This window comes from Electrophorus electricus, chromosome 20, assembly GCF_041902795.1.
Source record: "Electrophorus electricus isolate QZ-2024a chromosome 20, ASM4190279v1, whole genome shotgun sequence".
In the NCBI taxonomy this organism is placed as follows: domain Eukaryota; kingdom Metazoa; phylum Chordata; class Actinopteri; order Gymnotiformes; family Gymnotidae; genus Electrophorus; species Electrophorus electricus.
In genome coordinates, this window is record NC_137516.1 from 13,153,838 (window position 1) to 13,180,659 (window position 26,822).

At 40.9% G+C, this 26,822-nt stretch overlaps 1 protein-coding gene across 9 annotated transcripts in view; it reads left to right on the plus strand.

Moving 5' to 3' along the window:
* dpp6b (dipeptidyl-peptidase 6b) overlaps positions 1 to 26,822 on the plus strand; it is a 100,495-nt gene that overhangs the window by 18,361 nt on the left and 55,312 nt on the right. The window contains exon 1 of one of the 9 annotated variants that reach the window (XM_081703878.1): positions 4,225 to 5,605. The exons of 2 other annotated variants lie outside the window; for them this stretch is intronic. In XM_081703878.1, coding sequence (XP_081560004.1) covers positions 5,414 to 5,605 — 192 coding nt within the window. In that variant the 5' untranslated portion in view covers positions 4,225 to 5,413. Of the gene's footprint in view, positions 1 to 4,224; positions 5,606 to 26,822 lie in introns of those variants that run through there. 6 more of the 9 variants (XM_081703877.1, XM_081703876.1, XM_081703875.1 and 3 more) reach the window with 6 other exon arrangements.

The following is a 26,822-nucleotide window of genomic DNA, read 5'->3' on the forward strand; positions in this document are numbered from 1 at the left end:
TTTTTACATTATAAATGACTTGCGTGCACGTTCCTGCATTTAGAGTACTTTGAATGCGGGCTGTTCAGATGTCTAAAAAACTTGATCTAAAGACATATGCTTAAATTGTTTAGAAGACAAAGAATGAAATGAAAGCTCATTCCTGTGTACGAATGTTGTACCTAAAACCTTTTTCTCCACCCAGAATAGGTAGCATTCTTTTAGTCTCTCAGGCAAGTGTTTGGCTTATGGGCTTATAATCTTCAAAGTAACATTCTGGGTGACTTTGTGACTTTGCACCAAGGGAGCACAAAGTTGTCACTGAATCAAAGGATGACTCATTTGAAATACATAAAATATAATGGTTTTGATTTCTCTTAGTACTTTTTGTTCAGTCCATAAACATCTTCACTAGTGTTCTGAAATGTGGACAATAGAAAAGAATGCGTATGTCTCAGCTTTTGAAAAAATATGTCTAATGCATGACTGAAGGCTTTATTATAGCTCTTTTGTGCTGTACCTTATACTCTTCAGCCCTTCTTAGTCAGTATGGTGGAAAAGGTCTTTTTCTGTCCTCTTACCATTCTCAGAGTCTGCCAACAGAGGAGAAGGAAAGATAATAAGAGAAATTCAAATGGTTATTTAGTCAGTAAACACACACACACACACACACACACACACAGGTATAAGCATGCACATCATATATAATGACCCTTCCCCTGACTAAACTCAGTTCCAAAATGCATGTTTTGCATGGGCTGAATTTGCAAGCGCTGGCCAAAAGTCGTGCTTCCAGCAGTCCAGGTTTGAGAAAACACACTTCAGCTGGGAGATGAAACCAATGAAACCAAATGAACCTCAGATACTGTTTAGTTTGACATGCGTGTCATTGCCACTTGCGAGGCAATTAGGACGGAGCAGTGATTTGCCCATTCCTACCAGAACTGTGCCAATTTAAGGGGCACAAGGTTTTCTTTTTCTTTTTTTTTTGGGATGGTGGTGCAGATTATAGACCGGATACTACTAAACTAACTAATAGTATGGACTGACTGTTGAGTTCCTTGATTGGTGATTCTGTTCCTTAGACCTGTTCTATGTGTTTCAGGGACAAAAAGTATCATAACCACAGAAAGATGCACACATGCGCGCGCGCACACACACACACACACACACACACACACACATACATACATATACATACAGGTCTAATTTAATGTAACAGCTTTATGGGCTTTGAGCTGCAACATAGGCAAATTAAAGCACAATAATGTTTGAAAACGTAAATGTTTTTAATAGGAAAGTACCTGGTAACTCAAATAAGCTGCATACATGGATAATACATACATAAATAATATGGAAATATACATCTGAGGATATACCACATACAATCCCCAAATTACTTTAAAAAGAAAAGTTATAGAATAACAGCATACCTTTCATATTAATTTCAGTGTTATTACTGAGTAATTCACAGGAGCCATGAAGGGGAAAAAAAAATTTAGGGGGTAAATAATTGGACATTGATTCCATTGTGGTTAAGTATGATAAACTGTTATTAGTCAATGATTTTAATATTCATGTAGATGAGGGGTCTGATGTGTATGCGGCCGTGCTTTTAAATAATGTTTTGTCTTTGAATTTTTTCCAGCATGTGTCAATATTGCTCCTCTTGTTTCTCTTCCTAGCACTGATCCTGGATCAGTTTAGTAACATTTCTGTCGAGGAACTAATGGAGGATGTCTGCCATCAGTACCCCTCCTCAGATTCCTCTGATACCAGCTAATTTCTTGAAAAACTTACTGAAATTGGTAACGCCTTGTTTACTTATCTCTTCTCTCAGACCATGCTCCAGACTCTCGACATTTTGATTAAGGAGCAAAGCGCAAGTGAGATATAACAGAAATGGTTTTAATGAAGAATAGCACGAAAAAGAAAGAGGAACAGACTGAGGTCAAAATGTAATGAAATCAGATAAGCAAATGGATGACTGAAGTCTTAGAGTTCTTAGGCTTGGCTGGCATAGTCTGAGTGAGAAGGCCCACGCATAGCATAGATTAAGACAGCTGCGGGCAACAAGGGAGGTAAAAAGTTGCAGGTGTATGTAATGATCAATAAGTGGGTGATTGATTGGGAATGTGGAAGTGAATGAGTGACATGATTGGTACAAGCTGGTGATTGATGGATTGTAGGTGTCTGATTGGCTGGCTGATGGAGGTTGGCTATGTGGGGGTGATTGGCTGGGTGTGGGCCAAAGCGTGACACAGACTGCATTAAAATGGCAGTTCAGCCTATTCTCAAGAAATCTGATGTGAACCCAAAACACTTAGTCATTTTATACCTACTGCAAAATGTATTTAATTTCCAAAATCCTGGAGAAAGTGGTGTCTAACCAATTTGGAGGCATTTAAAAAAAAAAAAAAGCTTCAATCTGGCATTTATAAGAAACATAATACAGAAAGAATGAAATTTTAATGAGAGATATTGGATCTTCGTGGCCTTTGACACAGTTGACTCAGTTGGCTCCAGTTTGACCTAGACAATTGCACGCAGGCTTAAGAAATGGGTCTTCATAACAGTCACTGCGTTAAGATGGTCTGAGTTTATTTATCAAATAGAAAATGTTTAATATTAGTGGAAGATAAGAGGTCCACCATAGCTGATGGTGCTTGTCGAGCCCCTCGGGCTTCTATTAGCCCTGTTTTACTTTCTTTACATATGCTACAGCTAGGGGAATTAACTCCTATTTGGTTTCACTTTTATGCAGATGACATCCAGCTATATCTCTGTAGCATAATGATTTCAGTAGATTCAGTACTGGAATGCATTACAGCTGTAAAGGGCTGGTTATCTAGTAACTTTATAAAGATAAATGAGGACAAGACACCTAAGTTAATCCTCTGAAAAAATATGGGCATTTTTCACCTTAAGTTTCTCATAAAGAAACTCATTCACTCATTTTTTTTTTTTCAACTGATAAATATAGCAAAAATTTGGAATATATTGTCGATGCGGGGTATGGAGAAAGTTATTTATACATTTGTGTCATCACGTTTGGATTATTGTAATGCACTTTTTTACCTGCTTTAGTCAAGGGGCATTGGGTAAGCTCCAGCAGGTTCAAAACTCAGCTGCCCATCTTCTCACTGGACCAGACACAGCAAGCATGTTAGTCCAATGTTGGCCTTGCTTCACTGGCTACCATAGAGGTATAGGATCCATTTTAAATGACTGGGTTTCACTTATCAGGCACTGCAAGGGAAAGCACTGGGAAATATTTGTGAAATAATAGTGCCTTATATTAGTGGGAGACTACTGAAGACCTCAAATCTGTGGCTTTTTGATGGTACCAAGCACAAAATTGAAGCAGAAAGGTGATTGTGACTTTACTGCTCAGGACACTAACCTCTGGGATAGTCTGGAATAGCCTCCCTCCTCGCATCAGACTTTCTGATTCTTTGGTCTTTTTTGAAAAGCTGCTCAAAAACCACTTGTATGCCTTAACCGTTCAAGGGTTTTTATAGGTATTATTTACACATTTTTGGCTTTTAGCAGCCTCTCTTATCAAGAGGGACTTAGCCAGTACAGTATGTCAAAGATACCATTGCACTAGAATACTATTAAATGCAGGAATCAATGCTGATACCTAGAAGAAATGCAAAATGAGCACTATTAAATCATGATAAGTGCAACACCAAACAATAAGTGGTAGAGGTGTTCAGTTAATCAACAATAGTATAAAATTTCCAAAATTTACATATTCCACAAATAATCGAGTCTTCAGTCTGCGTTTTGAAGACAATATTATTATATTATTATGTAATTATAGGTAGTCAATTTGTAGCGGGTATTTTCTGTTGTTGTTTTTTGTTTGTTTGTTTGTTTTTTTACATTTTGATTATGTACGTTTTATTTCTTTTAACTTTCTGACTGTACAACATCTTATAGCCTCGTCTTTTAGTGATATGTAAATTAAACTGATGCATTCATTCATTTCTAGAGTTTTTTATTTAATATACTTGCATTACTTTGTCTTTACTCTCCATAAGTTTCCATTTTCCTTGTCATTTTGTTGGTTTGCACTGTGGCATTTATTTGCATGAATAATCGGCTCCGCTGAACTTTTAGTTGCTAAAAACGTACAACAGAAACATCTCCTGACACAGCAAAACCTGTAAAGCTTCCCGTCCTATAACGGAACGTCAGAACATGCGCAGCGTCGTTACTCGTTAGCATGTCTTTTTAGCATGTTGTTAGCATGTATGTAGATGGCCAAATTGTCGTGAGTAAGCATGTTTCTTACCCATCTGTGGATAAATGTGTTCAGATTAATTTTACACTACAATTAAGACCATGCCCAGTCATAGGAAGTCGCTTGTTGCAGCGGTAAAGGAGCTGTTCAGGTGCTGAAACCAAGCGGAAACATTAAAGCCCGGGCGACCGTCTGCCAGAGAGGATTTTATGCAATATATGCATAGAGAATTAAAGAGGCATTTCCACTGTGTATGACTACAGTATAGCCATACACTAAGCACACGCTACAGTAGTAATTTTTTTTTTTTTTAAACAAACCAGGGCTTGTGGTGCTTTGTTTTTTTGTTTGTTTGTTTGTTTGTTTTTTGTCATAGTCTCCTGCCTGGACTGCTGTTTCATGCTTTACCACGGCGTGGCGCCCCGATACTATGCACCAGCAATTCAATCTTCGTTCAGAAGTAAAACGCTAGAATCTTACGTGAAGGATAAATACAATGGCAATGAACATAATTCGAGCAGATATTGATTAGTTAACACGAAAACTGGTACTGGGGTCAGTGTAACGATTTCATATGAAATTTAAGATGTAAGATTGAGGGACTGTGTTTATATAAAGGTGGTGTGTTGTTCAGATAACAGTCTCAACCTATTCTCTCTCAGTGGTCACTTCTCATGCAGAACGCGTAGCCAGAGACAGGACTGCTCTGCGTATATCAGCTAGTGTTCAAGTCCAGTTTTTAAAGATATCCCATTGTAAAATAAGATACGGGAATCATTTTTGATTGTTTTGGGTCGCAATCGATTCATCAAGATCATTTTGATTGCTGAATATATTCGGTTGGAGCTTTTTTAGTTCTTCGGTGTACTGAAGAAGGGGACAACGTGCTTTGAATATAGAGCAGACTTTGACTAAAACTGACTACGGTTTGACCGCCCGACCCTTCAGTCAAAACCGCCAACAAATGAAATAGCTGCTGAACTCGATAATACTACCAAGAGTATTTTAGCTATTATTTGTGAACGCCTTCGTTCTAATTAAACGACACGCTTAATTGGGCTAATTCTACGAGTCGCTTTACCTCCCGTTCAAGAAGGGAAATCTTTTCCTTTGATCGAAACGGGAAACGTCCAAAAGAGAAGCAGTGCAGCGGAGGAGATGCATTAGTGATTTTTAACCGGACTTATGGCTTCGCTGTATCAGAGATTCACGGGAAAGATTAATACGAACAAATCTTTCCCGCACCCACCTGAAGCTAGCCACCTTCTCGGAGGACAGGTTCCCGATGAAGAGAAGACTGGAAAGATCCCTCAGCCCGCGACTGACGGCCCACCGCGGGTGCAGTATCGAAAGAGAAATACGTGTGAGGATGAGGACGTAAGACTTTACTCTTTAATTCAACTACTCTATGCTGTACTTGATAGTATGTTGAAGTAATACCTCGTAGTATACTATACGTGAGTTTATGGTGCTGCGGGAATCAACTCAGCAGACGTTTGGCTTTTCAGAACAAAACTGCAAAGTTATTCCCCGCTGTATCCTGGATGAAGGTTAGAATTGGCCGTCATTTGTACTAGAGTTGTTGAGTTGTGAGTGCTATAGTTTCAGCTAGTCTAGAGTCGGTTGAATGGTTACTCGTCTCTAGGCTTTGTAAGGCTGTTGTCGGACATTAGATGTTTGTGGCCACGTTTCAAAACAAAAGGAGCAAAAAATGTTGTGAAGTGCTTACTGCAATCTAGCTCCGATGGGGTAAAAACACCCTATAAATGCATTTTTAAAGCCACGTTTTAGCAAAACAAAAAGTCATTAAAGAACAAGTCTATATTTTATTTTGACACTGAAAAGAAACAATTTAACCGCTAACAAATGATAAATTGAGTTAACAGATGATTGACATACATTCTAGCCGTGGATCAAATTTGATCAGTTAACTTGTAACCTCTGAGATTCTTTATTAATTGTGGTTTAGCACGCGCATAATTCTCTCTGACCTTCGAAATAAAAAATGACGTAATTCTTGTGACCGTAAAGCGTCACAAATGCCCGCGCGAAATACTACGCTCTTTTGAGTCGTTAGGGGCCGTTGCTTTGCAAACGTATTGCTTAAAAGGTATATGCGCTTGTTTATGAAAACAGGAAAGTGTTAGTCTAGGACTATGCACAAGATAGCCTGTTAATTTGCTTATATAGACATTCTTTTTCACTTGTTTTTGCTCATAACCTTTACCTACAATCACTGTCTGTGTTGTGGCATATGACTAGCTAGCAATTATTGCATTTATGAATTATTTGGTGAGGGCGATGTATTTTCTCCGAACGCTCCTTTTTCCTTAATTGAATGTGGAGCTGACCATGGTGCTGAAAATGTCGACGTGTGTGATACCCTGTCTGGTTAACTACAAATGCCTCTTCTCCTAGGATTAAGTTTATTTCTGCTTAGATAAGATGTTACGAATGTCAAGACAAATGATATTTGCTTGCTATCCGTTAATATATTGTGCAACGTATGGCAAAACGACATAGCTCTCCGCAGGACGATGCTGAAATACTTTTGTTATGCTTGTTTTTATGTGCCATGGCCTATATACTGTGTGATATTTTTTTTTTTGCATGATTTCTGATCTATACAGAGCAGTAAGGCTAAACGCACGTCTATACTTACCTATCTTACATGATCATGTGTACTGAAGACCACTTGTTGCATTTTTGTACCTACATAATTTCAGCTGTTTCCTGATTCCTTTATTCAGTGACGTAGCTTTTTGTCATTGACAGGACATTTAACTCTTTTTCTATAACGATCACACAAATGGTGATCTGTGAGGTGTAGTGCATTATTTGTCAACATTACTGTATCTGTGTTTCTGAGAACCCGTAACTGTGGCATGGCCAGCAGGAAGGCTCAGTATTCTGAAGCCTTGTCCCAGTTGCCACAAGTGACATTTTGGCAGCGCGATGGTGTCGCACTGAATTATTGATGAACCGACAATCAGTTGACGCCAGCTCCTGATATGGATAATTTGATTACTTTTCAGCCACGCTGTATATACGTTTTTACAAAACAATAAATAAAAATAAATTTAAATGTTATATTTTAACTTCATTTTACCTTAAAGGGTGGTCTGATTGCAGTATGAAGTAACCTTTATCTCTGCTGGATGAATAACAGAAGTCTTCTGGTTTAAGCCTGGAATGCCATTTGAGTGTTTTATCTTGGATAATTGCAATTGGGCTGTCATTGGAAAGCTCAGGGGAACCAATTGCCAAGCTTGCTGTTTCCAGGCATGGGTTTATTAGATGAGCACAAACCTGTAGGTCACCTTCAAAGCTAATTATGCCATGATTTCCTGTCCAGCAACTTTTTTGCTGATAGTTAACAGCCCAATGGCCAGCTTCTGAATTTAACAAGAAAATACAAACACTGGATATACACACATTTGAAAATTCATTTAGCTAATTCTTTGTCAATTGTGGGGTACTATGTATCTACAATATGTTTTAATGTTTATTTGTACATACAATTGATCAATTCATTAAATGTAATACATATTGCCAATGTGCCTTTCACAACATTATGACTGTGCTGTGACTCCACATTATAAGTAGCTTTTGACAGGAAGTCATCTAGGGTTCCACTAGTCATAATTCTGCACCTCGGTAGTCAAGGTTGAGGGCCAGTACAGTGACCTTAATTAATCGTACAAAGGTGGCAGCCCGAGAACAGAGCGACTTCCAAAGGGGCCTGTTGTTAGGCCTGCATCTCTGAAGGGAAGTGTATTGACTTTTACTGCATGCTCAGCCCAATGAGGGCTGGGCTGAAGGGGCATTGGGGTGGGGTGGGGTGTGGGGGTTGGTGTGCGGTGGGGTGGGGGGGTTCCAAGCAAGCAACCCGTCATTTGTTCAGAACCACAGTCCACCCCATGTGGTAGATACTGGCCAAAACACGATAGAATCATACACTGGAACTTAATATATCAGATTAATTTGGGCTGTGTTAGAACAAGTTACCAAATGGAAGCCTCGTGGGTTTGGCCAAGCAGCTTGACCTAGTCATGAAAAATGGCATAGCACTGCATCCCATTTCCCTCCACCTTCCTGTTAGTGATAAGGTCTAGTTTATTATGAATTACCTGCTTCTCATTTTCCCTGATGTTGAATAATGAAGTTCACCTGGCATGTTGCATGCAAACTTACAGTAGACTAGCTTTGTTATTGCTGAATATAGCTATCCCAATGCATTCAGCGGCCAATTCCCACTGCTCAGAAGCACGTATGCTTGCCCTCACATGCCGGGCAATTGTGCTGGTAATGACTACAAATCCCTGCTTAGTTGCCACAGAAAGTTCTTTACAATAAAGGCTCATAGCCAGAATTTCATTGCTATGCTTCACTGACCCAGCACAGGCTGGTCTGCTCAGCTCTCTCATGGAGCCAGTGGTGCAAAATCCTGTGTCACCCTCTCATCACCATCTGTTCCTTACAGGATATTCCCCCAGAGATATGGTCAGTCTTATGTCATTTCCAAAAGTATCCCTTTGTGTACAGAAGCATACACTGACTTAGATAGTGGCATGCTTTAAAAATAATTCTGTTCCATTACAGTATCATAAAAGACTGGCTTTCTTTGAAATAAACTTTCCTGTTTTCAACTGAAATGATTAGCTGTTGACCAAATTGAAATTTGTGACATTTGTTATGGGGTTTAGAGAGTTGGGTGGGGTTTCAACTAGCTTACAGTTGCTGTGTCAGTTCTGGTAGCAATTATCAAATGCGAAAGAATTTGGTCTGTCCTTCCCTATGTGTGATAACACCTGTATTCATATTCAGCCAAAGTGTGATATGATTGGCAGATATTCTGGATCCCAGCAGAGGAGTGTGAGAAAATCAGCCGGTACTGTGATGACGAAAGTGAAACAGTGTCCCAAGTGACAATGCAAGGAAATGTTATTACACTATTTTTAGCCATGCTTTCTTTCTATTGTGTATAGCATGGCTTTGGAATCTTTTATTTAAATCAAGAGTTTGAAACTGTGAACTGGCATACTATATATAATAAGTGCATAATATTTTGTATCCTCAATCAAAGCATCTTATTTATTCCATTCATTTTTCAGTTGTTCTCATACTTCAAGGAAATGTCATAATTCTCAGATCAGATAGATTTGAGAAAATGTTTGCAAAAAAAAATAGATGAATGATTTGAATATTTTAGTGAAAAATTAAACATGCACCTTGGAAAAGAAAGGAGTAGAAAAAAATAGTAAAAAAAAAATCTCATCAAAGTTTAAATTGACCTCATTGTTGGTAAGATCTGGAGAGAGAGAGTGAACTGGAATGGAGGTTGGCAGAGATGCTATGAAATGTGCCATCCGGAATGATGCCAGGAAACAGGAGTTCTAGCCTGGCATATCAACATCTGTCATGCAGTACGATATGCGTCAGTCTAGCCAGGCAAGACCTTGGACTGCATCCGCAAACTCACTCCTGCATGAAAGTATACACATGCGTGCACAAAGAGACAGGTGGCATTTTGGATTGTACTCTGGTGGACTGATTTTATTGTCTGCTTTTGCTGAACCTGTGTTTGGCTGGGCTGATTATAAACACACCTGCTCTTATACCACTCTATACGACTGTTTGCATAGCTTTCTCCTGTCTTCTAGCTCATGTGGCAGAGCATGTTGAGTTAGTAATGCTAAGGTCATGGGTTCAATTCCCATGAACTGCATGTGTTGTCATACTGATAAATACGTATCTGGATAAGAGCTGAATGCTGAGCATGTAAATTATGGGACTAGGTGGTGCAGAACCAATTTAAATGACACAGAATCCAGTATCTGAATTTGCCTGTGGTGTGGGCAGCAATCCATGGACAAAGACCAGTTTCCCACTGATGAGAAGCAAGATCGGTTTAGAGCGGATGCAATCCCACCTCCACATGGGTCACAGGATAATGAGCCACGAGGCTGGCAGCTCTCACCCCCTTCGTGATGTCTGGCCACATCCCTGTGACGGCTGTCCCCTCCTTTGTCTTTGAGGAGTGTGTCTAGTAATCTTTTAGCCAGTGATGAACCACCATGTGCATTGTCCAAGGCTCTGTTCTACTTCCTGTCCCTGCCCAGGCAGGTGGGAACATGCTTGCATGGCCGACACCCCGGATCCTCCGCTGTCGCTGCTCCGGGCGTCTGGCTCACCGTTGCTATGGTTTCAGAGGTTGAAAGGGTGGTGCAGGATCCTTTGCAAGCCTTTGCCCCCCCAAACACCCTTTAGCACAGACTGCTGCCTGAGGATGACGCAGAGTACGCACACGTACACACACGCGTGCACACACGAGTATACATAATGCTCGGCTCTAAATTTGTCAAAATTGGAGAGTGAGGAGGAGAGGAAGAGTGGATCAAGGAGTGAAGAGGAAAAGAGTGCAAATGAGTGGAGAGGAGAGAGAGAGAGAGAGAGGAAGAGAGTAAAGGAGGGAAGGAAGAGACAGGGATAAATGATTTAAGTGTTTTTGTAGTGTAATGTTTAGTGCAGTTCTTCCTGTTAAAGTTTTATACTTAATATCAAGGGCAATACATTTATTTATTTATTTATTTTTGAGAAACCACTTTAGTGGTTTGTAAAATTAACAGAGACATTTAGTATGTGGGAGAAAGCAAAGCTCCTTTCTATCATAGGTGAATAGTCTGTGGGGACAGGGGAGTATCCAAATGTGTTTTTAGATGGGTGCCACCATGTGTGTTTTTGGGTGAGTGTTCATGTGTTTTTCTTCTCTTTTTGTCCGTTAAATTCACACATTGTAGATTTGCTTATGTGGGTTCAATGTCACCGAGAATCGATTTGCTTTCCTTGACCCCCCCCCCCCCTCATGGAGCTGTTTTACATGGCCATCAATCACTCCTAAGCCCCACCCACAGAATAATGGGCAACCCATCAGTCACTATATGCCACGCCCCCAGGAGTTGCTGACAGGCTACCAGTGCAGAGAGGGTACAGAGGGAAGGTCAATTTTCGCCCAGCAAATGAAATGCGCTGATGTTTCACTGCTAAATAAGTGTTGGCTTAGATAGCTCTGCCTCTATGCTTGCTGTTCAGAGATGAGGTTATCGATGAGTCAGACAGTCGGGGGATGTTGTGTGTCTGATACTCCAGAGCAATGTTTAATGGAATGTTTTTTTTTTGTTGTTGTTGTTTTTTATACTACCAGATGTTCAGTGCATCCCAGATGTGAATCATAGAATGAGAAGTAGGCACTATGTACAGTTACTTATCTTACCACATGAGCATTGACACTGTACAAACCCCACCATCAGTATATTCAGGAACTGCTATATGGACTGTATTGGCATGTAGCAAAAATGACATGTGAGATGTACAAGCCAGCTAAGGTATACCTGAAACCACGGCCCCTTTTACTGGATCCCAGCCTTCGTTTTCACTGAAACGTGTTACTTTGCTCCCTGGGCCTCAGTGGCTATTTAGTGGGTCTTTGGTGTGGAGAGAGAACCCTTCCAACAGCTGCTCTTCTAATCCTCGTTCATTCTCTCTCTCTCTTCCTCTCTATGCTCCTCTGCTCTCCATCTGTTTTCAAAGCCCTTTCCAGACTCATCCCCAAACCTCTCTGTCATTGGATGACTCTATGTATAGTGTTTTTTTTTTTGCTCTCCGAGCTAAGAATAGCCAGATGTGAACTCTCTGATCCACCTCCCCTCTCTGTAAACTCTTACTGAAGTATACTGGGCCAGCGTAAGTGTGTGTGTGTGTGTGTGTGTGTGTGTGTGTGTGTGTGTGCGCGTGTGGGTGTGGTGGAGGGTTCTGCAGTTTCATGCTACTTGGGCTAACTGGAAAAAGAACAGCAGTCTTTTTTTATTCATGTTTAGCATGAGTCCTCTAGTTTGGGTACATTAGCCTTAAGTGAACACCACCTTGAAAATTTCAAGATCTGCCAATACTAGCTCTAAACACATTTTTCATTTACATATTTTGTCATACAAGAGTGGATTTGGTCAGTATTAATTATGAATGACCTTAAATGGGGGGATTTTGGCCTCTGCAACCAGTGAACTGGAAAAGGCAACAAGCAAAATGGATGGATTATAATGTACCCAAGCCCACACTTTGTGTCCTGTGTACTGTGTCCTGTAAATATGCTAATGATTCAAAAAAACATTTATTAACAGTTTTCTGTTACATTTGTGCATCCCTGACATATATGCATGCAAAGACTATACAAGTGTCTCATTAAAGGGCTATGGTCTTAAGATGTGGTGCATTTTGAGAATAAATTTCATTAAAATTTAATCTTTTATACCACTTTTTAAACATGATCTATTTTAAATTCCTTATGATAAAAACTGCATTCTCAGTTACTTCAATATTCTGCTGCTTCTGTGGCCTTCTTAGTTTTTCTTAATGCTTCTCAATGCATAATTCAAATGACATTCTCGTCTTGGTAATGGTAAATATCATGTGGTATGTGTTTTTGTGTATATACCGGTTTTGTTTTGTTTTTAAAGTGGCATAAGTGCACGGAACCCTTCCGCTGAGCTTCCCCTGGATGTTGTGCCACACTTGGGCAGCAGGGGTGCTCATGCGCTAGCCAGAAGGTTGCTGTGCTTCTGCTACCATTTTTGCCTGCAACCAGGAGCACAGTCTAATACAATCTTCCCTTCAGACTCACACTGCACCCACTACAGAGCCACAGAGGCATTCAGAGTTAGCTACGATCAGTCAGAACACCCAGCGGAATGTCGGAAATGCAGGGTCGCCAGTGTTGAGGTTTAACAGACAACATTTGCCCTAGTAAGCTTGTATAATTACATATGGCTATGGCCAGCCAGGCTTCCAGATGGAGTAGGCAGAGGGTGTCAAAGTCAGTCCAGCAGAGTCACCCTGAGCTGGACCAGGCAAGGGATAACAGACAGAAATTAGAGCAGGTCAGCAAGCAGATACCAACCAGATGTCCAGAGAATGTCATCCACTTTAAAAAAAAACCCCCCAAAAAACAAGGCATCAGCTACAATAAAGAGTAGTTGATCTAAAGCGGAAACACACTATGAATCTTGCTCTAGGGCTTCAATGTTTCTTTGTCACCCTGTAACCACAGATGCCTTTAACAGCAAAGGTTGTTCAATCAACAAACCAACACTCACACATGGCACGCAGACAGGATATCTTAATCTGATGCAGTATATGCAGACAGTGTGCCAGGAAGTGTGTACTTTCATACACAGCATGCCAAAAAGGTGAGGGATTGTCAAGATGACATGCGAGGCGCATCGGGTGCTCACCGAGTCAGCCCTTTGCCAGAGGAACATTAACGCAGACTTTCCCTCATCTCAAAATGAGATGTAGGCTGTAGTTGTGTTGAAAAAATCCCGACTTCGGCAGCAGAGGGCAGACTAAGTCTCCTCTAAAGTCTGAAACGTGATTTCAGTCTTGTCATATCATTTTGCTGATATGACTTTCTTTAGTGACATATCTGGGCCCCAGCCTTAACCACTGAGCTATTACCAAGGTTCGGTTTAGAGGGATTAAATTTTTATGTGCTATCCGCTGATAGAATGTTAATTTTAAGGCACTGAAGGCACATTAGAGAAACTGATCAGAGTGCATGTACCCTCTCTCTTCTTACTCCCGGCATCAAGCATGCAAAGTTGTGTACATTAAAACCAAATTAAAATTCGATTAACCTTTTACTGCATTTCTGGACCCCATTCTTCTGTATTCTCAAAGGAAAGCAAGGCTGTCCGTTCAGGACGAGTGTGACTGTTTTTCCCTTAAAGAGAATCCATGTGGCAGTAAAGTGTCTTGTTACTGAGGTTGTGTGTTATTGACTCGATATTTAAATGATAACCAGATGCCACTGGGACCACAAAAAGGCTATCTCTGGCGCCCCCTGTTGGGCTGTTAGAACACGGACTATAATGTAAAAGACCTTTAATATTTTACTTTTTTTTCTTCTTTGTTTATTTGTTTCTTTAATTTTAACTGTGTTATCAACATGCTAGCATCTTTTCAAGCCATTACTCTCCAGTAGCAAGAGTCACTTCACTTCACTTCACTGAGTGTGTCCAGGTCATTAGCTCAGTGGTCTCCATTCAAAAAATATGCAATGCAAATGCAAAAAGCAGAGCTTCCTGTGTGTCATATCGTCTGCATGCCCAGCCTGTTTCTTGCATCGGTTCTTAATTTATCTTCCACTTACAGCGGGCCATGCTTGAAGCGTGTCGTGCACAACTAACGCTCCTTTCACACTCCCATCTGTAAGAAACCTCAAGGAGGCGTGACTTCAACCGTGTGCGAGCGTGTTAGCCAAGTGAGAACGCCATTTCTCTCTTTTCACTGCCCCGTTCTCTGTTTTGGAGCCAGACGCAGCATGACAAGTGCCACCCTGAGAACGTGCAGAGCGACTGCATTTATACAAACGTGTGGAACTAAGAAATGGCTATTTCCCATCGCTGGTGCAGTCCCTCGCCCAAGATTACTTCAAATGAGCCTGTGAATTATGGACCAGTAAGGCTTTTGCAAAAAGGAATATAACCGCCTACTATTATGAGCCTGAATTCAAAGTGTAAGACGTGGCTATAAGACCATCACTAGCACATTCTAAAGGCCTAAGAGCATATTAAAATTAGTATATTATAACACAATCATCTATAGCACCATTACAACAGAGTCATTCATTCAGTCATTCATGTGATTTTGCCCTACGGAGGATAGAATACCAACATATGATGTGGTGTGAACATGTTAGGATCAAATGTGACTAAACCAATGTTTATTTTTAACTCTTTTCGAACTCTGTTTTCCTATTCGTGGCAAACTGGGAAACTGAGTCATCACCGTTCTGCGCCTGCTTATTGCTTGGCTAACTACACAGCAATCTTCCTGTGCAATCAGCATTTAAAGTTAACACTGCCAGTTAAAGCAGCACTTTGCAGTGTTCCTCATCCTGCCCTTCCAGAGGGCACGAGGTCCCTGCTCTAACTGAGTGGGCAATGATGATGATGATGATGATGATGAAGAAGAGGGAGAATCACCTTTATATAGAATTCTTTAAACAAAGTTTATAAAAGTGCTTTACAGAAAGTTAAGAGAAGCGAAATAAGTTGAAATGGAATATATAAGGATAAGGACTAAGAAAACAGGAAAGAAAGACAAAATACAAGAGCAATGAATAAATACACAAAATTAAACACATGAAAGACGATATATAAAACATATATAAAATAACATCATAAAATATGTAAAAATATATAAAAGAATAAAATACATCTGCAAAAAATAATGTGCAGCTCCCTCTGGCTTGAGTGTGGTTCTGCCTGCAGTTTGTAATGTCCATACCAAGTGAGGTTTGAACTGTGACCAGTGGATTGACAAGCAATTTAGGACTTATAGTGGTGGAAAGAAAATGTATGTGTGTATGCGTACATTCGGTGAATGAGTGTGTCTGTATTTGTGTGTGCTTGTCAGTGTCTGTTTATAATATCAGGGTGTTGAATGCTAATCCGAAGCTGATGGGTTGTGAGCCCCTCACCCAGACAGTGGTTGATACCGTAACACAGGGTCAAGTTTCCCAGAACGCTCTGCAGGAGTGCTCTACAGGACGTCTCTGGTTCAGTTTCAGGACTTCTTTTACAGTGGAAGATGCACACTATTATACTCTGACTCAGTCTCTCTCTCTCTCTCTCTCTCTCTCTCTCTCTCTCTCTTTCTCTCTCTCTGTCTCACACACACACACACATGCTGCACTTTGTGCAACTATTTGGATATTGATTACACAGTGTTGAAGGAATGGTAAATGCAGAAAATCAACCTCTGTACTTTCCATGATGATTTATTGAGTTGATAAAATGCATTTTCAGCATATCAGCCAAAATTAGAGCAATTTTCTCTGGCAAAATATTATTACCTGCTAAGAATTTAGTGTGCAGTGTGTGTATGCCACGGTTAACATACTACACACAGCCACAGATAAGGACAGACTCTCACACACATCATGCAGCGTGAGCCCACAAACTATACAAGATTGTACACACAAACACAATTCAAAAATGCATACTCATCTTACCAGCAAAACAATATTATTTTTAAATATACATTCTCTCATACAATCTATATTCTCCACACACACACACACACACACACACACACACACACACACACACACACACACGCACACGCACGCACCCAGACGGACACAGTGGGGGGAAGCCCTTAATGGAAACCATTGGCAGGGAGAATGCTGAGTCTCGGTGTGTGGTTAGGATCACAATCAGGTCCACTTACAGCTGGCTCCATAACCCCCCCCCCCATCGTCAGCTGTTGACCCGGTGCACATCCCTGCCTCACACACTCACCAGCCCTCCAGTCACGGTGCAGCATGAAGACCCGCAAGCTGTCCCGAGTGGAACGCCTGTGGATCGTAAGCCTCTTTCTGTGAATACCTATACCTAATGGCACTTGCTGACCATTGATGGAATTAATATAGCTTTCAGCGCTAACTTGATTGCGTACATGTTTGGTAAGCAGCAGGTGTGCATGTTTAATGTCTTTAATCTGTTTCTGCATTTGAACGGTGCAGAACTGTTCAGATGCCAAGGGTCAGACTTGCTCTGTGTAAACTGGACTTTGCGTTGACTTTGAATTGTCATAGAAAGTTAGTTTGCATAGTCAACATAGTTTGTGTACTGCTGAATGCCTAAGGGGTATTTAAGATGCCTACCAACCTGTCATGTCCCATAGAAGGAGGGGTGGCTATGGATAACCAGTGTTTCTCATGGCCCTGAGCACTCTTTCTCGCATGGAACATTGCATCAGCCTTGCAAATGGTCTCCAAAATCTCCCCGAACCTGCACCTTCCATAGACCAAGTCTGTATGCATGTTTACGCTGACTTGCCCAGCTTTTACTCCTCGCATTTAAATCTCGTGTTATCGGCCAGTCTGAGGCTGGCTTGGCTGAACCTCTGAGAGGGAGACCCCTGGGGGCGGTCGGGTGCTCTCGCGCGGTGCAGCGCTTCGGTCTCACCGTGTTTGCAGCTATGTCACGAAACCGCTCGCGTGCACTCAAGCCGGCTCGCCCGTTTCATCTTCTTCAGATGTCCCTGTCAGCGAGAGTGTGAGCATCCCTGCTTCATTTTGCAGAGGTCGGCATCCATTAGCTCTCAGGAATATTCAATAACGGCCTGCATCAACACACTTATGCTGGAGCTCCAGGGGGTGGAGGTGCCCCCACCCCCCCACCCACCCACTCTAGCCCTTAATGCACAAAGTATTTAAAAGAAATTTTGACGTGCATGGTCAGCCACTTTCCTCTGGGTCTGTGCCCTTGGTAAATGCATGTTGGTCAATACACCATAACAGGAGGGACCATAAATGCCACAATTTGGAGTAGCTTCCCTTGTGCGACTTCTTAATGAGTTTTACGTACTGTGAGTATTTTGTCCTGCTTTCTTTTTGAGATGTCATTGCTGTAACTTTACTTTTCGTGAACATCATCCTTATGTACACGTATTAAAATTCTTTGCTTTGTATAATCAAATTCATAGCAGGTGATAGCAATGATAGCATTCTATTCCTCATACAAATGAACACTTCTCAATGGGGCCCATAGACCAATCATATATAGACCTTTTAAGAACCTAAAATCCACATTATAAGACCTTGAGTTTCAGTTTAAAAAGCAGAATGGAATTTGGCTTTGAATGGAACAAAACGTTGCCTTGTATCTTTCATGGCCTTGTATAAGACTTTTGAGTTAAACTGGCCAGTTTGACCCATTGCATGGTTTTAATGTGGCTCTTCTGAGGTGTCTCTGCATGCTAGTGATGGTGGTGATGGAGGACAGTCGTCAGTCAGGAAGGACCAGATGGTGTTGTCTGCAGGTCCTAGAGCCCCTGGTGGCCAAATGCAGGACATAACACAAAGTCTGGCAAACTCTTCAACCCAGTAACCTCAAAGGCAGAGATGGACATTTTTGGAGTCAATTTAGATCAGGCCAAAAGAATGAGAGAAAACAGATTATTGTGGTTACTTGGCTGGATTTCGTTATGTGTGAAAAAGTCTGCATAATCTCCTTTATAACTCCGCACCTCCACTGCAGCTCAGCCCACTGCACCTTCAAAGCTCTTCCGTTAAAGGAGAATACTTTGTGTGCATAAACTGACCCACATCCATAAGCCACCAAAAGACCCATAATCGATGGGGTAAAAGACTTTATCGACCCCTCATTGCTCGTGTGCATGTGACTACCCGGTACAGGGCCTTCATTTCTTTGGGTTTGGTATTTTATCCTAAACCACAAAGCTTTAAGGTTTAGATGTTGTGTTTGAGAAAGCAGAGGCAACCGCACTTCTCTTTAGAGGTGTGTGAGTCCTGACACTCACTGGTCACACAGCATTGTTGCACTCTTCACACCCTCTTACCTGCACTCGTGGCAGCCTGTGGCCCCTGGACATGGACACCGGCCGGACAGGGACAACTTTCAGCTTTTCCGCTCCAAATGTGGCCCCCGGAAACCTAGCCCCGCCCCTCTTTCATCATGTCCACAGGAAGCTACTTACCAAAGCTTTCCATCACACGGTACTGTGTCAGGCTCAAGTGGTACTGGCGTCTGTCCTCCCATTTTCCAACAGCACAGCAAATCATGACATGGCCTGGATTCCAGTCCTAGAGGACCAAACAAAGCAACCCTTTGCTGTGTTTTTATAAGTGTGGGACATGACAGCCATTACACTTCCTGTGAGTCACGGGTTGGAACACCGTGGCTTGTTCAGTTGTTCAGAAGTGTGATGCTCAGCATTTGCAATTACCAGGCAAAACTGTGATTAAAGGTGTGATGTGCGGTTTTTATACGCTTTATTTAATTGAGTGGCTGAAAGGTATGAGCTATTTTTCCCCTGTACATCTCCTTATGTTCTTATGTTCCTTGCAATAAAAATCCTTTCACATTCTACAAGATAAAAATTATATAAAGCATTTTTGTAAGTTTTATTTTTAAATGCCCACATGAATGAAGTACGTTAAGTCTTAACAAAGCATATTTAGCATTTTAATGTAATGTAAAGGTTGTACCAAATCAGAAACTAAAATAACTGATTACACAAGAAGGAGAAATGGCTGATGTATGGTTTTTCATTGCAACGGCTAAAATGTTCTTAAATTTGTGTGCAAGCATTCTGTGTAGCCTAGGCATTCTTGAGCTGGTATTACTGACCAAAAGTTCAAATATTTTTTGTGCCCTTTTCACTGTTCTAAAATATTCTATATGGCCAAAGGTATGTGGACATCCATCCTAGTTACCATCCTGGTAACAAATGTATAAAGTCAAGCATATAGCAATGCGCTCTCTATAGGCAAATGCTGGCAGTAGAATGGGCCATACTGAAGAGATCGGTGACTTTAAATGTAACGGAGGGCTCCTTTAACACAAGTCAATTTGTGAGATTTTTGCTCTGCTACATCTACGCTAGTCAACTGTAAGTGCTAATATTGTGAAATGAAAGCATCTAGAAGCAAGAAAAGTTTTGTTCCAAATGGTAGACTCAACCATTTTAATGCTATATTAATTCTGTTAATTCTACAGCATGAAAATTCATTTTTGACAATTATATGCTTCCAGCTTTGGTAACAGTTTGGGGAAGGTCCTTCTGTGCTGGCATGACTCTGCCCATGTGCAATAAACAAGGTCCATAAAAAGATGTTTTGACAAGTTTGATGTGGATAAGTCTGATATGGAGAGGAAATACGTGTATTTTGAGACAAGACATAGTTTGCGGAATTACTTGCATGTCTTAAGAACACAGAGGTAAAGCTGCTGTTTTTCCAACACATTGTACGTGACACCACATACAATAAACTCCTTTACGCTTGTCAGAAGATTCCAGAGCCACACTCCAACATGAAGGCAGGCTTGCCTTGTGCCAAACACACAAGGCTAGGGAACCGCTGACTCTGCACAGTTATTTATGTTTTCCAAGTGAAAATAGCTGTATGCTGAAGTAGCTTTAGTTTGTTCCTTTTGGTAATAGCAGTGCTGCTTTAAAATCCTGTGTTCCAGTCTCTAAACGGCACCGTCTGGCAAATTGCCACTATTTACATTTATGGCATTTAGTAGACGGCCTTATCCAGAGCGACTTACAAAAGCGCTTTGTCATTTACTCATAGAATATATCCTAGTACGGTACACTAGGTTAGACTCAAACATACCAATGAACTGGAATACTGTAGAATACAGGGATGAATGCTGATACCTAGAAGTACAAAATACATAAGGTCTATCTTAAACAATGATAAGTGCTATAAACAATAAGCGCTAGCATTTGTTAAACAACATAAACAACATAAACAATACCTTACAATAAGTACTAATTTAGTCAGTCAGTATGGGAGCAGTGTCAGTTGTCCTTTAATATTCTGCAAATAGATGGGTCTTCAGTCTGCATTTGAAGACTGCAAGGGACTCTGCTGTCTGGACAGCAAGTGGGAGTTCATTCCACCATCTTGGAGCCAGGACAGGAAATAGTCTCAATGCTTGTCTTCTATTAGGCCTGAAGCAAGGAATTTCAAGCCAAACCATACTTGAGGTTCGAAGTACTCAAGGTATGGCTCGAGCAATGACTACTGACCTAATGTATGAAGGGGCTAGTCCATTTTTGGCTTTGTAGGCAAGCATCAAGATTTTAAATCTGATGCGTGCAGCTACAGGGAGCCAGTGAAGGGAGCGCAGCAGTGGAGTAACATGTGAACTTTGGAAGATTGAAGACCAGTCGTGCTGCTGTATTCTGAACAAGTTGTAGAGGTTTGATGGCTCTTAGAGGAAGACCAGCAAGTAGCGAGTTGCAGTAGTCTAGTTTTGAGATCACAAGAGACTGCACAAGCACCTTGGTAGCTTAGTGCGAGAGAAAGGTCCGAATCCTTCGTATGTTACAAAGGAGGAATCTGCAAGACTGGGTTAGATTAGAAACATGATTTGAGAGTGACAACTGGTTGTCCAATGTTATGCCCAGGCTACGGACAGCTTCAGATGGTGATACCAGGGAGTTCTCAAAGGAAACTGAGGTCATGGTAAGGGTTGGGAGTACCTGGGATGAAGAGAAGCTTGGTTTTACTGGGGTTGAGCTTCAAGTGGTGGGCTGTCATCCATGACGCGATGTCAGTCAAGCATGCTGAGATACGTCTGGAGACCTGCATGTCAGAGGGTGGAAAAGAAAGAAATAATTGATTGTCATCAGCATAGCAGTGGTAGGAGAAACCATGAGAAGATATTACATCACCAAGAGAATGAATATACAAAGAGAAGAGAAGGGGCCTAATACTGAGCCATCCCTCCAGATAGGACTGAAACCATCTCCAAGCAGAGCCAGTCACACCAAGCCTGGAGAAAACAGAGAAGAATATTGTGGTTCACTGTGTCAAAGGCTGCTGAAAGGTCTAGAAGAATCAAAACATGAGACACAGACATTTCCTTTGAGCGTTTTGTACACGGGCTGATGAATTGCATTCTGGTTGATTGCACTGTGGCCAAGCTTTGAAATGTTAGATCTCTCAAGCAAAGTGAAAAATAACAAATTAAGGATATATTTCTTCAACTGTCTTCTAGTTGTGAGAACCTAGTACACCCCCATATACTTTATGAGAATTGTTATTGCTAAGGACTGGCTGATGCACAAGGTTAATGTGGACTAAATATGAACAGACTAAATACGAACAGAACAGTTTAAAATGCGAAACTGTTTTCAGGTCCTTCCCCACTCCCACCCACACCCCCACCCCCACCCCCCAACCCCACCTTCATGGCTGCTGTGTAGGAGCCTGTCATTAGATGTTGTGGTGTTGTTGAGGGGTTTTAATGATTGAACTGCAGAATGCTTGTGTCAGTACTGAGGAGAATTCCTTCTAAATCTGGCTGGAAATAGTACAGTGAAGTACAGTGGCTAGAGAAATTCTGAGTGCACTCTTTTTAGTATTGAATTGCTGTCTGCAGGGGCACAGAATCAAACATTCTCAAACGTACTTCACACAGTATGACCTTGTTCATATCTTGCATGACCTTGTTCATATCTTGCATGACCTTGTTCATATCTAGTGATGTGAGCCTTTGGACTCATTACCATCGTTTATTTTTGTTGTTGTTAAGCTTTTCCAAGCAAGCAGACATGCTTGCACTTTCTCTGGCCACTGCCTGTGCACCATTTTACAGTGTATGGTGGAACACAAATCCTGGTTTATTCCAACATAGCACCTCTTTCTATCCATACTTATAGATCCACCCCAAAAATCACATTTTCCTGCTTTTTTCTGATATTGTTTTGTCTTTGATCTCTCACCAATTTTGTCCTTTGACATTCCTTTTCTGCCACTTCGAATTAAACTTACTCTCCTCCTTCCCCTCGATGGCTGAAATCCTCTTCCGACATTCCATTTGGTCTCTTATTAATCGGATCTCGACTTTCTGCACTGATCACCTTTGGCAGTGGAGTTCCTGCTGTCAATAATTCCTCTTTTATTGTTTTTTTGGGCATTCTTGGTGGTAGATTGCCATGGTTACAGAAGGGCTTATTAATAACTTTTTTTTTAAGTGCCTCTCCCTCAGTTTTATTGCCATCAAGAAGAAAATTGATTAGGAAGGCTGAAGTCCAGAAGACCTATAAATCGTTGAAATTGAAATTGCAGCATTTAAGATAATGATCCTTTAATGAGTGCTGAATCATCCAAAGGGCGGCAGGGGGGGTTCCAGTGTTTTAAAATTCAGCTCACAGTTCACAGTTCATCATTCTCTCAGCTGAGAAGCCTTGGTCAGCTCCTGCTTTGCCGGAAACTGCAGTATAAATTGCGAAAAATATTATTTTGTTTTTGTTCCATCTTTTTTTTTTCTTTCTTTCAGTGGACAGAGTGTCTCAGGATGAGGACCATTTTTACGCACTGGACTTATGAATATAAGTCACGTGTATGCAGGATGTGTAAAATTTAGAATTAAAATTTGGAATAAAAAATGCACAAAGAAATGTCCTTTATCATAACTGAAAATGTGGTTAGATGGATAAGGACCAAGTCCTTATATATGTCATTCTAAATCCATGTCCTATTGAAGCATTAAAAATGTTTTGTCAATCATCAGATAATTAATTTAGATAGCTGGTCATTGTTTACATAGATGTTAAGTAGATAGGGAGCTATGTATTAGTAGGGACCAAGTCATTTTAGAGAATGAGGCTAAGAAGCACACAGGTTTTTGAAATTGAATTTATGATTAATTACTACAAATTATAATTCTCGGTATTAGCTGTGAATACAGTAGTATGCAGTAGTTCTCCTGAAGGAAAGCACAAACATGCTCTCTCTGGGATATTATCAGGCACTACTCTGGTCTCCTTCACCAATTCAGTGCTCGATTTTCTGGTCCCTTTTGCAATTTGAACAAGCCCAATACTTGAGAATTGGTACCAAAAATACTATTGAATAACACAGAGCCATAAGATTGCCTTCATTTCTTTTCATATTGTTGAAGCATGTTACCATTCCCTGTCAATCTAGCATTCAGAGAATAGATCAACCCAGAATCCATTGCTGGTCTGTTCAATGCCTACCTCTGCACCTACCTCTGGCTCAGCTTCTACATGGACACTGCTATGATTAGCCTTTCTCTTAACACGATAAACCATCACACTTCTGTCAGATTAAAATGACAGCATGAGAACCTAGAACCTAACCGAACCTCTCTAAGTCTATTAACACAGCAAGAGTTTTGCCATTCAGAAGCTCTCCCACATTAACCCTCACTGTGGAACACTGGGACATCCGAGGATGGCACCAGCCAGATGGCGATAGGCCAGAGAGTAGAATGGGTGGCTATCCTGGCTCCGGATGAAACAGGGGTTTACATGAAATGAAAACAAGCAATATGTATAAATGCACTATACAGATGACTGTTTGATCAAGCCAAGAGGATTTTGTCAGGGCACAAGAGCATCTTGTCCGTGCAAAATTCTTTTTGTCCCCCAATTTTTTTGCCACTAAGTTGTAGCCAATTATTGCTCACTAGCTGCATCTCTCCCTGTGATGTGATGGCTATCAAACGTGTGAAACCGATGGCTAACCTATGCACGTGACCCTAATGCACCTTTTTTGTGCTGCCGCTCATGCAGCGTCAGAGGACAGCTGAAGAATGTCGCTGATCAGTAGAGGGGCAAAACACAAAGCTGTCTTTACCAATCAGAAAGCAGGATGAGGTATGCCGTCTTGGACTCCTGGCCACAAATGATCATGGCATCCTAAGACTCGGGGCCGTTACCAACTCAAATTAATATTCTACAATAACTGACTGCATGCATAATGAGCTAGGAGTATGAAGCACCATTTTGAAGTATTTCTTAGCAGCATTGGATAGAACAGCTATTTCATGTGATTGTAGTCTAGTGGATCCGCGAGTCAGACTGTCGGAAAGCTCGGTTTCTTCCCCTGGGGCTAATGCCTTTGTGTCCTTCATCACTCTGTCTGTCTCTCTTTGTTGGAATTTGCATCACATGAACGCCACTGTTAGTAAACAGAGGAAGACCAGATAATGTTCCGTTAAATCCATTATATGCTGACCGTCTAGCTGCCTTAGATTCTCTTATTATCTACTGTTCTTTTCCTCATTCACTTGCTCTTCAGAGATGATCATCTTTCTTCCATGCTTTTCCTCTTCCTATACATCAGCTTTTATATTAAAAACTCTGGTCATCTTGCAATCAATAGCTACTCTATTTGCCTCGGGATTCATTTAGCCAGCCAGCCAGATGATTGTGTTTTAAATCAAACTGACCTGGTGTTCCTCCAGGGAACAAGGGTCTGCTCATTCACTTTGCTGCTTGAGTCAAAGAGGTCTAATGAGTAATCTTCTTATTGACTCTCCAGACACATTCCCTCAAGGGATTCTTCATTTTGATAGTTTAATAGAGTTTGAGTGGTAAACATCCCCATTAACTCTGTTGGTGATACAGAAGGTTGGCAACAGAGCAGGTGTCCTCTGGTCATGAAGCTTCTGATTTACCTAATCGTGATCTTCAGTGAAGTCCTCTGGGCTCTATTAAACAGGTGCTGGCATGGAATCAGGTGCCTTGAAATCAAAATTGATCAAGGAAACAGCAGGCTTCCCAAAGCCCAGGTCATACTGGCACATTCCTTGGTCAACCATTGCCACCTTAAGATTCAGTTTGAAGATATAAAATATGTAAATTTCTGTTACTTCATGCACTTCCACACATATGTTACAACGCTGCAATGCCATCATGCTCAATATTTCTGTTGACATTTTAGTCCCTAGAGGGCAGCACTGTGCAATAAGGACATACAGTGGACTAGACATGTGATCAGTCCAGCACTAATAAGATTGTGATTCAGGCTTGTTTATCATAATGAGCAGGACCTTTTTATCCTCACTGAGCCAAATAAGATACTGGAAATAATTTATGTAGCCAAACAAACCATCCTTTGAACATAATTTATAAAAGCTAATACGCTCAAACTCAAGTACAAAGTGCTGGATTAAAAACAACCCAATTTTTATCATTTCCATAACCCAGTGATGGGTCACAAAACACTGTTATTTGAATGACTCCGCAGGCTGGGACAAAAGAACCACCATTTTAAACGGTTACTTTGACCAAGCATTGGGTTGTTTTTACACTTTCTGTAGAAATATTTAGTGATGGGTAACACTATTGTAACTCTGTTGCACTAATGCAATGCAAAGGAAAAAAAATGCAGTGGTTTCGAGGAGGAAAACTTGCTTTACGTACCACCACATCAGATCCCAAACAGAACATAAACTAGACTAACGCGAGACAAATACTACTAGATCATTAAAGGACGGGTAAGCATCTAAAATACTACTAGATCATTAAAGGACGGGTAAGCATCTAAAATACTACTAGATCATTAAAGGACAGGTAAACATCTAAAATACTACTAAGGGAGACAGACTAAACTAAATAACCAAGCACACACAAACAGACAAAGAAATGTAACTAATTTAATTTACATTGAGCTGGGAGGTGCACACCATCCTGGGAGTCTTAGCTGTACCATCCCCATCTGTCTCCCTGGTTTCTTTCTTTCCTAGGCAAACATTAGCTCACAATAGGCTAAAGTTAAAATAATATTCACCCAACTTAAGTTATAAGTTAATAAGTATGCATATGGCAGACGCCCAATATCAGTCATGTTACAGAGGTAGGCGAATGCAGTGTTAAAATGGGACTGAGCCCCCACAAGAGAGGCAGAGATAACATTATCCACTACACTATACCAACCAACTACATAGATATGTTAACGATAATCATCCTGTCAGAAATGACAGTGCATATGACGGTAAAGCTAAAAATGTTGAACTGTTTACTTAATTCATCTGTACCTGTTTCACACAATACTAAATAAAAACACGCTTCTCAAAAACTACATTTGGCTTTAACTTGCCCATAACAACTACAAATAGCCATAAGACAAGATGGACAGACTCGGACATGTGTTAAATATTGGCCAGTGCGTAATAGCCTATGTGCCAGCTTATTAGTGCAATTAGCTTATTAATATTCAAATGACTATGAAATGAGA